This window comes from Ailuropoda melanoleuca, chromosome 6 (assembly GCF_002007445.2).
Source record: "Ailuropoda melanoleuca isolate Jingjing chromosome 6, ASM200744v2, whole genome shotgun sequence".
Classification (NCBI taxonomy): domain Eukaryota; kingdom Metazoa; phylum Chordata; class Mammalia; order Carnivora; family Ursidae; genus Ailuropoda; species Ailuropoda melanoleuca.
Genome location: NC_048223.1, coordinates 17,378,797 through 17,398,325, shown reverse-complemented (window position 1 = coordinate 17,398,325; position 19,529 = coordinate 17,378,797). Strand labels below are relative to the sequence as shown.

The 19,529-nt window shown below is 39.9% G+C and overlaps 1 protein-coding gene across 4 annotated transcripts in view; it reads left to right on the top strand.

Annotated features, from left to right (window-relative positions):
* Positions 1-19,529, top strand: part of COL6A5 (collagen type VI alpha 5 chain) — a 131,375-nt gene that overhangs the window by 30,376 nt on the left and 81,470 nt on the right. For all 4 annotated transcript variants that reach the window (XM_034662018.1, XM_002927736.4, XM_034662017.1 and 1 more), the window contains exons 2-4: positions 11,290-11,385; positions 12,616-13,215; positions 18,111-18,743. In XM_034662018.1, coding sequence (XP_034517909.1) covers positions 11,319-11,385; positions 12,616-13,215; positions 18,111-18,743 — 1,300 coding nt within the window. In that variant the 5' untranslated portion in view covers positions 11,290-11,318. The remainder of the gene's footprint in view (positions 1-11,289; positions 11,386-12,615; positions 13,216-18,110; positions 18,744-19,529) is intronic.

Here is a 19,529-nt window from a genome sequence, read left to right as displayed (position 1 = left end):
CATACTACAGCTTTCTATATCTATATAGGTTTTGTTCTTTTTCCTTCTTATTCTGCAACAATCATTTTACTTTAGGATAAAATTACCATTTTTTATTCCCCTTATCAAAAATGCATCTCCCTTCTTTATACCTTCTTTTATCAAAACACAGTTACTACTTTTCACGTACAGTCATTTTTTAATCCTTATTATTTCTAGTAGTTGCAACACAAAAATACAAACAAAAAACCCAAAAATATCCCCAAACCTCTTTTCTTTTGCTAATAATTTCAACTTTATTAGTTCAAACATTATTTTCTCAATTTCAAAACTTACAAAGCTTATCTAGACAAAAATGCAAGGCAGTTGTGACAGAGTAATTACGGATTTACTCTTACAGGATAATACAATTGCCTAAATACCATGTTAAGTGAATATAAACTTCTATGTAATATAGTTAAAATAAACCATATCCCTTTTGGAAATTACAATATGAAATTCATTCATGTCCGTAGGCTCATCCTGACACTGCTCTATCAGATTGGAAATGACAGAACGGGTGAGGGCAACAGGATCCCCACAGTGTTGCTAAAGAAGGTTGCTCTCTGTTGAGTAGGCAGAATAAAGATTTGAAAAATGAGTCAACAACTTCTAAACTGATGGCAGCACTATAAATATCTGGGAAGCCAGGAGCAGAATTCCCAACCTTGTACATAGTTCTAAGAAACGGGGGAAAGTTCTTTTATAAACAAAGATTGCTAACTGGCTACAAACCTGAAAAGAGAAGGTAACAAAGTGTGAACCTGTCACAGAGTGATCACAGCGTGGCCTGGGGGGGGGGTCACCACTGTGTGTGTACCGGACAGAAACGGTGATTGTTCTTGTATTGGCTTTTTCGGCTGGTTGCACAGGCCCTTTTGTTACTCGGTTTATTGTTTTATAAGAGCAGTGGCTTTCAAACATGTTGGATCATTCCACGGCAAGAAATATAGTGTACATTGTGGCCCAGCACATACTTACGTATATAAAACTATATAAGTAACTAAAATAAAACTTAATAGGCTGGCACATATTTTCTATTTTCGGTATATGCCATGTATGTACTCTATTTTGCATTCTATGAAGTTATTCTCTTTTATTTATATATAGAATGTAAATCTATAATCAATCTATAAATTATAGATAAAATGAAGATATATATTATCCATTTATCTGTATGGATCGATATAGATAATATCTATATATTATGTATCTATATATTATGTTATATATAGATATATAACATATATCTATATATGTTATGTATCTAGATATATATTATGTATCTATATATTATATTATGTATCTATATACATATAGATAATATGTATATTTATATTTTCTATTTAAAGAAATATTAATCACCATTCGTCAATGGTCTGAGACCGTAGTTGGAAAAGCGAGAAGTGACAGTAAATCCTTCCGCCGTAGGAAAAAGTGCTCATGGGTGCTCCCCTGCTTCTCACCTTCCAAACGCTTGCTGCGTTGCCTGCGTTGTCTTAGCACCAACGCACAGAGTTTGGATAGTTCATTTACGCTTATTACTCTAAATGTTCTGACAGTTTCTCTTTGGTTCATTTTGTATTCTCAGCTCTTTTTCCAACTTTTTCAATGATTTGACAGTTCAAGCTGCTTTCCAGTGAAAACTAGAGAGCACACAATGTGAACTGTCATAGATTAGCATTCTATAGTAGATTAGCCAGTTTATAAGAACATTTCAAAATTGTTAGAACGATATTCTTTCTCATAATACATTTTTTAATGTGGCATAAAGCATGTTTATTAATAGACTCAAATGTGTTTTGTTTTTTTTTTTTTGTCTCTGTATAAAAATTAAAAAGCCGAAAGTAGATAAACTTATGTTTAACATTCAGTGTTTGTCTTATTTGGAAATGATTTAGATATTCAATGAATATCCATTATTCAGTTTAACTTAGTTGAACTTTCATCTTATGTATATTTACTTAAATTACTTGTTTTCAACAATTATGCTTGGATTAGATCTCAAAATAATTTACCATCATCTTAAATTCTTTTGCTTGTTGACAAATTTTGAAGAAATGCCTGCTTTTATTTAGCCAACAAATTTAAATTAGCTTTTATTTATCAAAGATTATCCCAGATCATGTGAACTTGAAAAACCTTCGGGTTAGTTTCTGCGTTTCTGAGAGTATACTTAATTGATATAAATGCTTAATTTTCTTTGAGCCAATTAAATAGAGCTCTTTCCAAATTAATTTTGGCTATACCATCTGGAGGTAGAAAAATATCCCATATGTACATATGTAGACATATGTAAAATACAGATAGACACAGAGACCTTTTCACTTTTGTTTTAAAACTTTTAGCCACGTCTCAGGTAGAAAACTGAAAAAAGTAGTTGAATTATTCAAATTGTGTTTCTGACAGATGGACCAAGTTAAGGAAGGTTACCTGCTCAGATGGCCAAAGTTTTTTTCTATAGATATTTTTATTTGCATGCTGCAGGGATCCTTTTAGAACTATTTTCCAAGTCATTTTGTCTTTTAGAAGCTTCTGCATACCCATCAAAGAATGAATTCTTCTGTCTCCAAGAGGTTTGGGATCTGTTCTTTTAAGGGTGCCACATAAGATGAACCTCTCTAACATGAAGACTCTGCAGAATGGCCATTCTGATTCTACATTATTAAAAAAAGTTCACACATTTTGCCAGAAAGGCACAAGATCATGGTCCAAGGACCAGGTAGAATCTATCTTACCTTTGAATATCCTAAAACATCCTAACTATGAGGGTCTCTGTTTTCCAACAGCTATTCTAAAACATCTGGAATCACATGTTTTCCCTGATTTTTGAACAGGATGGGTGACTTACACAACAGCAAACAAAAACAGAAACCAGAAAGCAAAACAGAAACAGGAGACAAATGTGCACAATACAGTTGGAGAGCTCAGAATGCAGAGAGCGGAGCTCAGATCCAAGAGGGACTTACCTCAAGCCACAGGGTCAGGGAGAAAGCTGTGAGCTCAGTGGGCTCTGTGGGTACCAGCTCACTGGCATTGGAGTTCTTGGAGGTCTTCCATGGATCGTATTTTTAACTCCATGAAATGTCAAAAGTTCAAAATAGCCAACATAAAACCAATGAATCACTGAAGTGGTAACTAGCAAAATTATACACCACAAAGAGACAATTTGCAAAGACAATTTGCAACACAGGAGCACTCAAACCAGAACACGGAATGAGTCTCAGGGGTGTATTGTTATAAGGCAGCTTATTTAGTGAGAAAGCAGTGACTGTTTATTCTTCATGGTGATTGATTACAATATTACAATTTTCAGTGGTTGCCTCATATCAATTTGAAGAAGCAGTTCAAGTTTGCTTATGATTTCTAGAGGCATAAGCAAGAAATGATCCAGGTCAAGTTAGCCTCCTAAAATAAGCTAAATTAAGCTTTGCCTGCATTACTAAACCGGTTCTGTTCATTCAAGGAAACTTCAAGCCTAGGCTCTCTCTGTCCTTGATTTTAACAAAGCCCAGAAGGTGGCTCTATCTAAACACAGAGTCCAGTCAGTGGCACCATCCAGTCACAGAGCACAGCTGAGACTCTACCAGACCAAGAGCAATTGCAGAGCCTGTCCCACAGCACTGCTCAGTCGCAGAGTCCGAATGTGGGCACCTTCCTGCCATGGAACACAGCCTGTGAGCTTGCTGGATCAGAGGTGATTACAGAGCCCAGCTAGTGGCCCTACAAAAATGGAAACACAACATACTCAAACTTCTGGGATGTAGCAAAAGCATTTCTAAGGGGGAAAGTTTAGTACTATCAATGCGTACATTAAGAGAGAAAGAAAGATCTCAATTAAATAACCTAACTTTACATTTCAGGAACTAGAAAAAAAAAGAAAAACCTAGCCCAAAGTTAGCAGAAGGAAGAAAATAATAAAGATTAGAACAGAAATAAATGGAATAGAGAATAGGAAAACAGTAGAAAAAATTAACAAAAATAGGAGTTGATTCTTTGAAGAGAGAAACAAAATTGACAAAACTCTGGCTAGAGTCACCAAGAAGAAAAGAGATAGGACTCAGATAATGAAATTATAAGTAAAATTATAAATGAAAGAGGAGATATTACAACTAATATCAGAGAAAGATAGAGGATCACAAGAGACTACTATGAATAACTAGGCCAACAATTGGATAACCTAGAGGAGATGGATAAATTCCTAGAAACAAAAAACCTACGAATACTAAATCAGGGAGAAATAGAAAATACAGAAAAGGGACCAATGGGTAAGGATACTGAATCAATAATCAAAAACCTTCCAACACAGAAAAGTGTAGGACCAGATGGCTTCTCTGGTGAATTGTACCAGACACTTAGAGAAGAATTCTCAGACTTTTCTGAAAAATTGAAGAGTAGGGAGCACTCCCTAACTCATTTCATAGGGCTGGCATTAACCTGAGACATTAACCTGAGATAAAGACACTATAAGAAAACTAGAGGCCACTATATCTGATGAATATATATATGCAAAATTCTCTCTTTAAAAAGTTTTTATTTAAATTTCAGTTACTTAACATACAGTGTAATATTAGTTTCAGATGGACAAGTTAGTGATTCAATGCTTACATATACAATACCCGGTACTCTTCACAACAGGTGCAAAATTCTTAGCAAAATACTAGCAAACTGAATTCAACAGCACATTAAAAGGATCATATGCCATGATCAAGTGGGACTCATCCGTGGGATGCAAGGATGATTCAACATATGCAACCAATAAATGTTACACCTTACATTAGTAGAATGAGAGATAAAAGTCTTATGATTATTTCACTAGGTGCAGAAAAAGCACTTGACAACCTTCAACATCCTTTACTGATTAAAACAAACCCCTCAACAAACTGGGTTGAATGAACATACCTTAAGGCAATCAAGGCCATCTGTGATGAGTATGACATATCACACTCAATGGTGAAAGGTCGAAGGTTTTTCCTCTAAGATCAGGAACAAGACCATCCTACTCAACATTGTTAGAGTAGGTAACCAAGAGGACATGACTGCTAGTTTTCTCTCAAGCTGGACCCACGCAATCAGAAGCTCCTCACCTCTACCCTGTTCTTGGTATATATGCTATACCTACTGTTGCCATGTTAGGAATTGTCCAAGGACATCACCTCAAAAGAATAAGGTATGGTTGAGACCATCTAGACAATATATGTGACAGAACCCAGTTAAGGCCGCTACGTAAACTTTTAAGGTTCTGGTGGGTGAGTGTGGAGATTTACTTATCTTGCAGCCACCCAAGAAAACCCTCATGAGTAAATTCCCTTGCTTATTAAGGCCTCCACCTACCAATCTGGAGTGGTCTGCCTCTTTCTTCACTTTCTCCTTGCCCTCTGTGTGTAGGAGCCGGTTTGTGAACCAACAGACATAGTACTAGAAGTCTTACTACCAGAGCAATCAGACAAGAAAAGAAACATAGTCATCCAAATTAGAAAAGAAGTAAAATCGTCTTTGTGTATGATGTGATCTTACATGTAGAAAATCCTAAAGACTACCAAAAAAACTCTTGGAACTAATGAAAAAAAATCAGCAAAGTGCAGGATATAAAAAAAAATACAAAAATCAGTTCCATTTGTATACACTAACAATAAACTCTCAGGAAAAGAAAAGAAAAAAAAATTCCAATTGAATAGTATCCAAAACTATAAAATACTTGGAATAAATGTAACCAAAGACGTTAAAGATCTTTACACTAAAAACTGTAAGACATTGATGAAAGAAATTGAAGAAGACACAAATAAATAGAAAGATATCTGTGTTCATGGACTGGAAGTGTTAATATTATTAAAATATCCATACTACCCAAAGCCACCTACAGATTTAATGTAATCTCTATCAAGAGTCTAATGGCATTTTTCACAGAAATGTTAAAAAACAATCCTAAACTTCATATGGAACAACAAAAGACCCCAAATAATCAAAGCAATCCTGAAAAAGAACAAAGGTGTAGGTATTGTATTTCCTGATTTCAAACTATACTAGAAATCTATAGTAATCAAAACAGGCTGGAACTGACATAAAAACAGATATGTAGACCAATGGAACAGAATAGAGACCCTGGAAATAAACTCATTCATATATGGTCAATCAATTTACAGCAAAGGGACCTAGAATATTCAATGGTAAAAAAAGAGAGTCTTCCCAACAAATGGTATTGGGAAAACAGAACAGCCATGTACAAAGAAATGAAACTGGACCCCTATCTTACACCACTAATAAAAATTAACTCTGAATGGATTAAAGACTTAAAAATATAAGACCCCAAATCATAAAACTTCTAGAAGAGAGCAAAGGGGAAAAACCCCTTGACACTGGTCTTGGCAACAATTTTTTGTATATTGCACCAAAAGCTCAGGCAATGAAAGCAAAAATAAACAAGCAGGGCTACATCCAACTAAAAAGCTTTTCTGCACAGCAAAAGAAATTATCAACAAAATGAAAAGGCAACCTATGGATGGGAGAAAATATTTGCAAACATATTTGATAAGGAATTAATATCTAAAATATACAAGGTACTCATACAACCCGGTAGCTTCCCCAAAAAAAACAGACTCACAAATAATCCAGTTAAAAAATGGGCGAAGGACCTGAATAGATATTCTTCCAAAGAAGATGTACAAATGGCCACCAGGTGCATGAATAGGTGCTCAACATCACTAATCATCAGGGAAATGCAAATCAAAACCACACCTCAGATTTGTTAGAATGGCTATTAACCAAAAGACGAAAGATAGCAAATGTTGGTGAGAATGTGGAGAAAAAAGAACTGCTATACATTGTTTGTGGGAATGTGAATTGGTATAGCCATTATGAAAGACACTATGGAGGTTCCTCAAAAAATTAAAAATAGAACTACCCTATGATTCAGCAAATGGGTCTCGGTACATATCCAAAGGAAATAAAATCACTATTTTGAAGAGGTATTTGCATCTTCATGTTCACTGAATATTGTTTACCATAATCAAGACATGGAAACAGCCTAATTGCCATTGACAGACAAATGGATAAAGAAATGTCACGCGCACACACACACACACGAACAATCTCACTTACGTGTGGAATCTACAATAACCAAATTCACAGAAGCAGAGTAGAGTAGTAGTTTTCAGGGGGGTTGGAATGTGTGAAGGTAGCTGAAGGATACATACTTCCAGTTATAAGGTGAGTAAGTTTGGGGGATGATTTCATCTGTAGTTACATTAACTATACTAGAGTATGGTTACTACAGTTGATAATACCTTATTATATACTTTAAAGTTGCCAAGAATACAGATCTTAAAAGTTCTCAGCACACACACACACATGCACACTCACACACACACAACTCTGTGAGGTGATGTATTTGTTAACTAACCTTACTGCAGTAATCATTTTGTAATGTATACATTTATCAAATAATCAGCAGTACACCTTAAGCCTACTCAATGTAATCTGTCAATTATATCTCAACAAGTTGGAAAAAAAAGACAGTGAATTGAAAATTATGGAACATGCTGTTTATGGGGGGGCGGGTTTTGGATTATTGGTATAACCCAATGGATAGCAGTTTGGCAATACTCATAAAATCCTAAACACACCTTAGACCGCGTAATTCCCCCTCTACAAAATTGAGCTATAGATACACTCACATATTCGTGAAATGGTGTATATTAAGTCCCTCTATGTGCCAAGAGCTGGAGATATAATGATGAACAAGACAGACAGAAATCCCCATTCTCTCAGAACTTGATTCCAAGCTCTAGGGAGAGAAAGGCAATAAAAATAAATGAATAAGACAGGCCTGCCTACCTCACTTGCTGCTGCTCCACCATTTTGGTGCCAAGACCTGCAGAGTGGGGACCTGAGCTGAAGAGGGAACTAGAATGGAGCCAAGCCAAGGGAGGTAGGCTGGAGTGGAGCTGCACGTGGAGGGCCACCCAGGATACTTTCTTTGAGGTGTTAGTACCCACAGGCGAATGAACCTACGGGTTGCAGCCCAGTCTCACTTTCCAAATATACATCCAACCAGAAGAAGGATATATACACAACTCTGAATATTTACTGACTCCTAAATCAGCATGGCTTTTTAGAGAGGTCTCTCTTTTATCCCTGAGTTCTAATTATTTCCTCTTCTGGAAAAACATTACTGAAATATGGAGCAAGGAGTTAAATTCTCTCTTCCATAGACAATCTGTATTAATTGATTGGAAGATATAACATCATTAAAATGGCAATACTGGGGGTGCCTGGGTGGCTCAGTCAGTTAAGCATCTGACTTAATTTCAGCTCAGGTTATGATCTCAGGGTTCTGAGATCGAGCCCCATGTCAGGCTCCTCCACACTCAGCAGGAAGTCCGCTGGAGATTCTGTCTCTCCCTCTCCCTCTGCCCTGCACCCCCCTGCTTGTGCTCTCTTGTGCTCTTTTTCTCTTTTTAAAACAAGTAAGTAAATCTTAAAAAAAAATAAATAGTCATACTACACAAATTTATCTACATGTTGGAGAAAATCTCTATAAAATTTCCAGCTGCCTTTTTTGCATAAATTGACAAGGTGATCCTAAAAGTCATTTAGAAATCTGTGGGGCCCAGAACAGCCAAAACAACCTTGAAGAAGAACAAAGTTACAGGACCCACATTTCCTGACTTCAAAACTTGCTACATGGGTAGAATAGCCAAGACTGTGTGGTATCGGCATAAGAATAGACATATAGATAAAAATGAAATAGAATTAAGAGTCCAAAAATAAACTCATATGCTAATGGTAAGTTTGTTTTTGATATGCATACCAAGACAACTCAATAGTAGCAGAAAAATCCTTTCAACAAATGGTGTTAGGACAGCTGAATATCTACATAAAGAAGAACAGAATTATATCTCTACCTCTAAACACATGCAAAATTAACTCAAAATGAATTGAAGACCTAAATGTAAAAGCTAAAACTGTAAAACTCTAAGAAGAAAACATCAGAGTAAATCTTCATGACTGTTGACTAGGTAATGGTCATTTAACTATGACACCAAAAGCCCTAGCAACAAAAGAAAAAATAAATAAATTGGACTTAATCAAATTTAAAATTACTTGCGCCTTAAAGACAGCCTCGAGAAAGTGAAAATACAACCCACAGAGTAGGAGGAGCATATTCGCAAATTATGGATCTGATTACTGTCTAGTATCCAGTATATATAATGAGCTCTTATTACACACTAAAAAAAGATAAATAACCCAGTTAAAAATGGGCCAAGTGTTTGAATAGGTATTTCTCTAAAGAACGTATTCAAATGACCAATAAGTAAATGAAAAAATGCTCAATGTCATTCATCATTAGGGAAATGCAAATCAAAACCATGGTAAGACACCCATTTACACCCACTAGAATAAAAAAAGACAGAAAATAACAAGTGTTGGTGATTACGTAGAGAAATTGGAACTTTTATTCATCGCTGGTGGGAATGCAAAATGGTGCAACCACTTAGGAAAGCAATTTGGCAGCTTATCAAAATGTTAAACATAAGTTACCGTAAGACCAAAAAATTCACTCCTAGGAATCTACACAAAGTATTTCCTCAAGAAATGAAAACATGTATCCACACAAAAATTTGTACACAAATGTTCATAGCAATATTCATAATAGCAGGAACAACTCAAGTGTCTATCAATAGAATTGATTTTTTAAATGTCGTATATTCATACAATAGAATATTAACCATAAAAAGGAATGAAGCACTAGTACATGTCACAACATAGATAAATCTTGAAAACATTATGTTAATGAACAATTCCATACACAAAAGGCCATATGTTACATGATTCCATTTATATTAATGTCCAGAACAGGCAAATATATAGAAAAGAAAGTAGATCATTGTTCGTCAGGGTCAGTGGGAAGGGGAGGATGGGGAGTAACCACTAATTGGTATGGGGTTTCTTTTGGGGGGGATGATGAAAATGTTCTGGAATTAGTGATAATGGATGTATCTGTGATATATTAAATGTGATATATTAAAATATTGAACACTTTAAAAGGGTGAATCTTACAGCATGCAAATTATCTCAAGACTAAAATTAATGAATAAGTAAAATATGTGGTATGTTAGAATATGATGAATATAGATTTTTAAGTCATTGTTGACATGATTCAGCCACTACTGGGAGTCTTGTTAGGCCTTCCTTAGCAAAATAAGGGTTTAGTCTTAATGATCTGTTGGGTCTCTTCCAAATCTAGATTCCAATGATTCTTTCAATCTTCCTTAATAATCAGCAATTTCAAAAGAACTGCTGGAAAAGTCAACTCTAGAAAAAACCCAGCTTTACGCCTTTGGTATCTCACTCAAGGCAGCTCTATTTTTGCATATTGGTCATTTGATCTCTTTTCCTCTTTATAAAGAACAACTCTGAATCGATGGAAATTCTAAAAGATTGTAATGTCCCCTGAAGATTTCTGATTGATTGTGAGCTGCATGGAGAGAAATGCTGAGCTTAAGTAATTTGTAAAACTAAATCTCTCTGAAATGCGAGAAAAGTTTTCACAAGGGTTTCATGAAGAAAGAGACATGGGTAGCCGTTGGCTTTTTGGAGCCAAGGTGTGAACACACACGATAGTCATTATTGACATAAAAGTAGAAGGTTAAGGGGGCGCTTAGGTGGCTCAGTCAGTGAAGCCTGACCCTTGGTTTCAGCTCACGTCCTGATCTCATGAGTCAGGGTTCTATGCTCAGTGGGGAGTCTGCTTGAAGATTCTCTTCCTCTGCCTCTCCCCACCCTCCACCGACACACGCTCTCTTTCTAAAATAAATAGATAAATCTAAAAAAAAAAAGTGAAGAATATGTGATTTGTGAGGACACAGACTTCATATGAGGCATATGTGTGGTGGTTAAGAGCTTGGGGTCTACAGTCACCTTGTCTGGGTTGGGATCCTGGATCTACCATTTACCAAGCCATGCTGGGCTGTTTCCTCATATGTCACATAGCCATAGTATTTGTCCCTCCCCGTAAGACAGTTGTGAAGATTAAATTAGATGATACTCGTAAAGCACTGAGAAAAGTATCTAAGCCGTGGTGAGGACGCAGCAAACGTTAGCATTCTCTGTTCGCAGCAAATACTCCAAATGCTTAATGAGCGTTTTAAACACACCTGGCATTACTTGACAGGTACTTGTTTAGTGAATTGTGTTCCAACCCAGATTCTCCAGTAGTTAGTTCTTGTTATACAATGAGATTTTTCATATTGTAAATAACATTTTTTACAGAATAAAAGCAAGAAAGCTTCATTAACAAAATGAAGAGCCTGCTAATTATATTCGTCTTAATCCTTTGGACTGAAACACTGGCAGATCAGAGTCCAGGTACCGGTACACATTTTATGTTTATTATCATTTAGGAAAAGAAACATTTTTGTGTCTTAACTAACATTCATTTTAATACATAGAAACAAAGGATTTATTTATTTACTAAAAAAATCAAAGCAGACAGCGTTGAATTGTAGTTGGAGGCATGTGATGTCAAGCAAACTTAATCTCTCAAAGATGACAGAAAGCCAGGGGCAAAAGCAAGAATTATGCTACACCTGACTAGAAGAACTTTAATTATTCATTGATTTGCTTAGGTCCCAATGTTCCATGTCTCTGTGAATGGAGTCCATGTATTTGTTTTGTAGGTCAGTCTGCCTCCTAGGATTTCCTGACAAAGTTCTGAGTTACTTGGAAAGAGAGAACAATTGTTAGGCATTTAGCAGCACGTCACTCATTTCTGGTGTGGAGGTGGCTGACTGCTAAAGTGGATGCTGGTGGTGCTTCCCTTGGGCCCAGACTCTCTTTAACAGGCTGGTACCCCACTCGCCCCCCACCCCCACTCCCACCCCCAGTCCAGCTGCTGTGAATACTGCCTGTAACAGCTCACAAACACGGCCCACTTTCTCAGGAGAATTGTGCTTGGCTCTCCTAGAGTCAGCTAATGCAGGAGACTGTGCCAGTAGCCCTCCGCTCCTTCCCTGAAATTCCTGGGCATGGTCTGCAGCCAGTAACTGACTGAGAGAGGAGTATAACAAACCGGCCCTCTTGCCTCAGAGAGCGACATGCTCCAGAGTCCTCCCAGATCAGGCAAATATGGTGCTTTGCTTCTCTCCTCTTGTCCTGCTTCTCCTCAGTGAAGGCTGCCCCCTCCCCCAGTCCCTGTCTCAGATCGGCTCCTAAACTCTCCAACCCAAGACACCTGCTTACTTGATACGGTCTCTAAAAGTCACTCTTAATCCACAGGCCACTTGGGAGGCTTTCTTGTTTATTCTTTAGTATATTATCAGAGTTTGGGGTTCCACAACCAAAAAAAAGAAAAAAAAAGTCTCTGGTATCGAGTTGAGAAGGAAAAGAATTATTGCTTCATTTTACAAAGGTCTCTTGTTTGATATTTTCACAAAAGCCAGTAGAGTTTCTTCTGTTTGACCTCCAGAAGACACTTTCCTTGGGATTCTGAGTTACTCTTAACCGAGGACACAGTCTCCAGTGAGCACTGTGGTCTCAGATGTAAAGGCTGAACAAGCCACCACCTTGTTTAGGTTTGTCGTCATTTTATCTCGATAGAGCCGGGCCCTGAGTATGCGGATGTCGTGTTTCTGGTGGACAGCTCCGACCACCTGGGGACTAAGTCCTTCCCCCTCGTGAAAGCGTTCATCCACAGAATGGTCAGCAGTCTGCCCATAGAGGCCCACAAGTACCGCGTGGCCGTGGCGCAGTACAGCGACCGGCTCCACAGCGAGTTCCAGCTGGGCACGTTCAAGAGCAGGAACCCCATGCTGAACCACCTCAAGAAGAACTTGGGCTTCCTGGGCGGCTCCCTGCGGACCGGCCACGCTCTCCGGGAGGCGCACAGGACCTACTTCTCCGCGCCGGCCGGCGGGAGGGACAAGAAGCAGTTTCCCCCGATTCTGGTGGTCCTGGCCTCGGCCCAGTCCGAGGATGACGTGGAAGAGGCCTCCAAGGCCCTGCGGGAAGACGGGGTGAGAATCGTCTCCGTGGGGCTGCAGAGTGCCTCTGAGGAGGAGCTGAAGGCCATGGCCACCGCTCAGTTTCATTTCAACCTCCGGTCGGCCAGGGACCTTGGCGCGTTTTCCCAAAACATGACGCAGATCATCAAGGAGGCCACCCAGTACAGGGACGGAGCGGCCCCTCACAGTGTAGACGGTAAGGAAGGACTGGGTCCCATGCAGGCGGCTCTGCGCGCACCCTCGTCTCCTGCAGCTCGCGCTCTGCTTTTCGTGATTCGAGGCACTGAAGGCCTGGACATTTCTACACGTCCCTGTCCACTCCGACTGCCGTGTCTGCTTGTGCCTTTTCTCCCACGGGCATCTTCTTGCACTCCTTTATCTTCTTAGAGCTTGGATGACTCCTGACATCATTTAAATCTCAGCCCTACTGTCCTATCCTGTTGGACGGCTTTCCTTTCAAATTTCTTTTTGTGTCTCACAGTTCCCTGTGCATGCTTGATGACAGAGGCACTTCCAGAGTGAATGATGACTCGTTTCTGTGTTGGTCCCTGCCACCAATGAGCTGGTGGCACATTGAGGGCAGAAGTGGGCACTTACATGTATCTCTGTATTCTTCAGGCCTCCATGGTGCCTGACAATGAGCTAGCATTCTATGTATTTCTTAATAAGGGAATAAATGAACATCTTACAGATAAAACAAGAAGTTCTATCTCACAGTCCTGGCGTCATGTGAGGCCCATGGTGAATGCTCAGTAAGTGCCTGTCAGCTGGTACAGAGCGACATAGAATGGGAAGGATAACTTTCAAATGAGACGGGACAGAGAAGAGTATACCCTTGGTTGTACAGTGAAGCTGAACAGCGGGATGCGGTCTTGAGCCCTCCATCTGCTATGTTGGCTTACCTCCCCTGCACTGTTTCTTTCTCCTTACAGGTGAAATCTCTCTAATGAGTGTCAGGACCTGCTAAGGCCAGGAGTTTGACTCATTCCCCCTCTCAGTTATGCCATCATTTTGTGCTTCTATTTTTCACATCTAAGACACACTTCTTTCCCTGCATTTTAACATTTTTGATGTTAGGATGTGTCTCGCAGTAATGCTACATGTCTTTTTTAATTTCTAAGAGCTGCCCTTAAATACTAGTGTACTTGACAGTAGACTGGATCTTTGAATTGAAGAAATATTGGAAATATTTCTTTTCTTTTTTTTTATAATAATATATTTTTATTATATTATGTTAGTCACCATACAGTACATCCCTGTTTTTTGATGTAAAGTTCGATGATTCGTTAGTTGCATATAACACCCAGTGCACCATGCAATATGTGCCTTCCTTACTACCCATCACCAGCCTATCCCATTCCCCCACCCCCCTCCCCTCTGAAGCCCTCAGTTTGTTTCTCAGAGTCCATAGTCTCTCATGCTTCATTCCCCCTTCTGATTACCCCCCCTTTTTTTATCCCTTTCTGACAAGCTTATGGGTATGAAAGAGACCCATGAATGGCTCAAACTGAACTGACTCAGCACCCTTTCCTGTATAATGTAGCCCCTTAGCTATCACATCCCTCAACATAAAATTTTCCGCAACTTACTTTCTGAGAGTCATCAAGGGTTTCTCCTGTGGCAGCACAGACGCTTCCTCTCAGGCTCCATCATCCGTGTTGATGCCTGTCGTGCACATAGCTGCTTGAAAGCAACACCTTACTTCAGTCCCTGAAGCTGGTTTCCCTTGGGGGATGCGGGTTCTCAGGTTTATCTCTAAGCAGCCACCCATCAGAATCACCAGGGGCCACATCCGCCTTCCTGTCAGCCCCAGAAAATCCCTGTATTTCCCACAGAAATGGAAAAGACCTCCTTCTCATCTGCTTGCATTCTTGATCCCCTAGGACAAAAGGAGGAATACTGATGACCCCATGACTTACAATGTCTCATGTGAAAAATGTTTTATTTGTGTCTTGAGTGCTCCATGAAGACCTCAAAACAGAAGACTCTTGAGTTAAATCGTTTACCTGGCAGGTGATCCCAGACAGCATTTGGAAGGAATGGGTAAACTGAGACAGGAACCCATGAGGTGTTGATGGGCAGGCAGAACAGGCCAGTGCTCAGCCCCAGGGAGGCACCCAGTAAGTGTGCTGTATTCATGAGAGGCTCCCACCATTCTCTCCAGAGGAAAGTAGAAAGAGTTCCTGGCAAAATGGATTTTCCTTGCTGCTTCTGCACGCAGTTGGTGATGATGGGCCATTCCGAGCAGGTACTACCTAGTTCTAAGACTCAAGGAGACCACCTGGTGTGGTACAAAGTGCTCTGAACACAGGTCAGAAGACCCAGACACTGCCACTAGCTGCCTGTGTGAATTTGGGGAAGTGATATAATCTCTCTGAGCCTTGCATCAGCATCCTCATTTGTAAGTCATGGCAGCTGGGATGACCCTGAAACTTCCTTTCTGCTCCATCATTAACAATTCCGTGGCTATAGCTATGGCCTGATTCTGTAGTAGGACCAGCTCAGGCTTTAATAACAAACAGATTCCCTGAATAATAGGAAGTTTATTTCCCTTGTAACATTGTAGGGCTGGTGGTCAAGGTGACCATCTGTCTCTCTTTTGTTCAGATACTTGGGTTGGTGGTGGCTTTTCTGTCTTCACGTATGACTTCCGAGGTGCCCTAGGGATAGTGACTTCCAAGGTGCCCTGGGGATTGTTATACAGCTGGTGGATGGGAAAAAAGATGAAAGATCACTCATGGGATTTTTATGGGATAAGCTTGGAAGAGACACACACTATTTTTGCTCACATTTTATTATCCAGATTTTAGTCCCATGGCCACACCTAACTGCGAGTGAGGCAGGGAAGTCAGGTCTAGCTCTATGCCCAAGAAGAGGAAATGGGTTTTAGTGAGTATTTACAAGGTTCTACCACCATTAGTGTTGCTCCTGAGACACCAGGGAATCCCTTTCCCTCCACTCTCCTGATCTCGCACTCCTGCTGCCTTGGAGAAATAGCAAATTCTTATGATTTATGCTCTTCTTCTTTCAGAGAAGAAACCCTCCTGTAACCATCCACTCTGAGGGTCTGGGGGATTCTCCATCTGTATAGGTGCTGCTTAGTCTCTGCTCTGCAGGACATTTGGGTTTTACTACCTTCTTAGAGGGTTCTGTGTGCTGCTTTGTGCTTCTCTCCTACTTTACTTCACAGCAATATAGCACCACAAGGTTTTGCTTGATGTGATACTATTCTTGCCTTTAGAGGTTAAGAGAAAGAACTTCAGAGTCAGTGAGGTCTAGATTCAGACTCTGGCTTGGCTGCTAACGGCCTTGAATAAGTTACTTACCCTCTGAGCTTCAGTTTCCTTACCTATAATGTGAGGATACCAGTGCCTACCTTGATATGGGTGAGATGGCTTGTATGGCATTTGGCACATAGTTTACTATTATTCATAGTAATAGCTATTTGCAAATAAATACTTCCCCAAGTAGGCCATGCCGGGAGTTTGTTGTAGCTAACTGTGTGGGTGCAGAGTGCGTTGGTACATTTATGAGAATTATTTTTAATTTGAGTTCTCACTAGGCACCAGGTACTGGAGAGAGAGAGATAAGACATATCTTCTGGTTTCTAGAGCTCACAATCCTAATGGGTAGCTCTTGGCAAGACTGAGCTTATCTTTTGGCTATGCTTTCCACAGATATAGTTCCTTCACCTGTGCCTGGAGTAGGCATTTTCTGTGCATATGGTGTACTGTTCCCTGAATGCCAGATTTATACAACCAGCTGCTTACCTGGCATCTTCAATAATATCCCAAACTTAGCATGACTGAAATGGAACTCTCGAATCCCCCTTGCAACTTGTTCTTTCTACTGTCTTCCTTGTCTTGGTATTCCAAGATAACGCCCAAATCCACTCAGTTCTTCAAGCCAAAAACCTAGTTTCACCACCTCCCCTTTGTTTCTTAATGTTAGCATCCAGTCTATCATCAAGGCCCTCTCTGTTCTACCTCTAATTCATGTATCAAAACTACCCCGTCATTTCATCTTACCTCCTATTATCCCTGTCCAAGAAACATGATCTCTTTCCTGGACTAGGGCAGTTGTTTCTTAGTGGATATCCCTGAATTTGTTCTCTCTCCTCAGCAACTGGGGTGATATTTTAAAGACTTAAATAAGATCGTGTGACGCCCATATGACTTAGGCGCTACTTCTTTCTGGCCTCATCCGTCATTGTTCCCTTCACTCACAGTCACCAGCCACTCAGCTTCTTGCTTGTTCCCACCTGCTCCTGTTCCTTCTGCCAGAATTCCTCTTCCTTCAGAACATGTGGCTGAATCCTTCTCTTCGTACCTCAGCCCAAATGCGATCCTCTTAGAGAGGCCTTCCTTGACTTCTTTTTATCCCAAGTAAGTTAATCCTCTTCCCACATCCCCAGAATAGTAACTCAGTTGACTTACTTGTTTTAGTTCCTCATGATCACTGAAATAATATAATCTAGTTATCTGTCCTCCCCATAGAGTGTGAGCTTCCCAAGGTCAGAGATATTTCTATTACACCATCCCTGCATCCTAGCACTTGAGAGTGGTGGTGGACGTGGAGGTGGTGATGGTGGTAGAGACGGCGGTCAGGGTGATGGTGTGGTTGGTGGGAGTGAGGGAGGTCGGTAATTGTCGTTGGTAGTAGTAGAGGTAGCGGTAGAGATGCTGGTGGTGGAGGTATAGGTGGTTGCTGGTTGTTGATGGTTGTGGTGACAGGAGAAGGGGACGTGAGGGCATTGGTGGGTGGTGATGGTGGTGAAGGTGAGAGTAGTGGTGGTTGGCGGTGGAGTGGTCATGAGGATCATGATGGTGGTGGTGGTGGGGAGTGAGAGAAAAGTTGGTTAGAAGCATTTTTCAGAGAGAAGGAACATTATTGCAAAGACTCTGAAGTCAGTGACCTTGTAAGTCTTGTTCAGAACTGTTATCTGTTGTTTATTAAAAGAGAATAATGCTGACTGCAACTGTCATGACTACCTCGATTTTCAGTAATGCCTTTTGACAATCTGTAAAGTGCCTTTCTCACTCTGGGCCAGTGGTTTGTACTAATCCTCATACTCTTTTTTTCTCTCCATAGTTCCCTTCCCAGTGGCCTGTCAGAAAGATTCATTAGCTGACCTCATATTCCTAGTGGATGAGTCAGTTGGCACAGGACAAAATTTAAGGAACCTGCAGAATTTCCTGAGGAACATTGCCGCCTCCATGGATGTGAGGTACAACTGCACACGCCTTGGACTTATGAGTTACAGTGATAGAACAAACATTATTTCGCTTCTAAATTCAAGCACAACCCAGTATGAATTTCAGGAGCAAATCCAGAAGCTTTCTGTCCAGGCTGGGAAATCCAATGCTGGGGCTGCCATTGAGAAGATGAGGCTAGAAGCCTTCTCAGAGTCAAGTGGCAGCAGAAAGGCACAGGGAGTGCCTCAGATTGCAGTCTTGGTCACTCACAGACCATCTACTGATGAGGTGCGTGATGTAGCAATACAACTTCGGCTGCAGGATGTGACTGTATTCGGCATGAACATCCAAGGGGCTGACGAAACCCAGTTAGAAGAAATAGCATCTTACCCTCCGAGACAAATGGTTTCCATGCTCAAATCCTATGCAGACTTGGAAACTTACAGTAAAAACTTCCAGAAAAAGCTCCGGAATGAAATTTGGTCCCAAATTTCTACTCGTGCTGAGCAAATGGACCTTGACAGAACTGGTATGTTTAAAAAAAAATACTTTCTTATTATAAAAGTAATATGAGCCGTGGCCTAGAGTAGGGGCAGAAGTGAGGACTGACTGTAATTGTATGACAGCACTTTAGTAGTTAGGGAAATATTCTAAGACTAGATTTTGGTTCTGGTTGCAGAACTTTATAAATTTACTAAAAATCATCAAATGATTACAAAGGGTGAATTTTTTAGTGTGTAAATTGTACCTCAATAAAATGTAAATAAGTAGTGTTAACTATAGGTTAATAATATCGATGAACGGGAAGAAAATGAAATCATTTATAATCCTGTCCTTCAGATAAAATCATTTTTAACATTTATTTCTCATTATTTCTCTTTTGGTTTCTTCTTTCTCCATATTACTTATGTGCACACACACACACGTTTTATTTTTATTTTTTTATTTATTTATTTTTGTTTATTTATTTAGGAGGGGGAGGGGCAGAGGGAGATGGTTAAAGAGAATCTTAAGCAGGCTCCAAGTCTAGTTTGGAGCCTGATGTAGGGCTCAATCTCATGACCCTGAGATCATGACATGAACTGAAATCAAGAGTTGGAAACTTAACCGACTGAGCCACCCAGTTGCCCACATACACATTTTTGAAAGATGGTATAGCATTGCACGTGTTAGTGCTGTCCAACAGAACTTTCTGTGATTATGGAAATGTTCTCCCTCTGCGCTGTCCAGTAAGGCAGTCACTAGCCACGTGTGGCTATTGAGCACTTGAAATGCAGCTAGTGTAACTGAGGATCTGAATTTTATTTAACTTTTC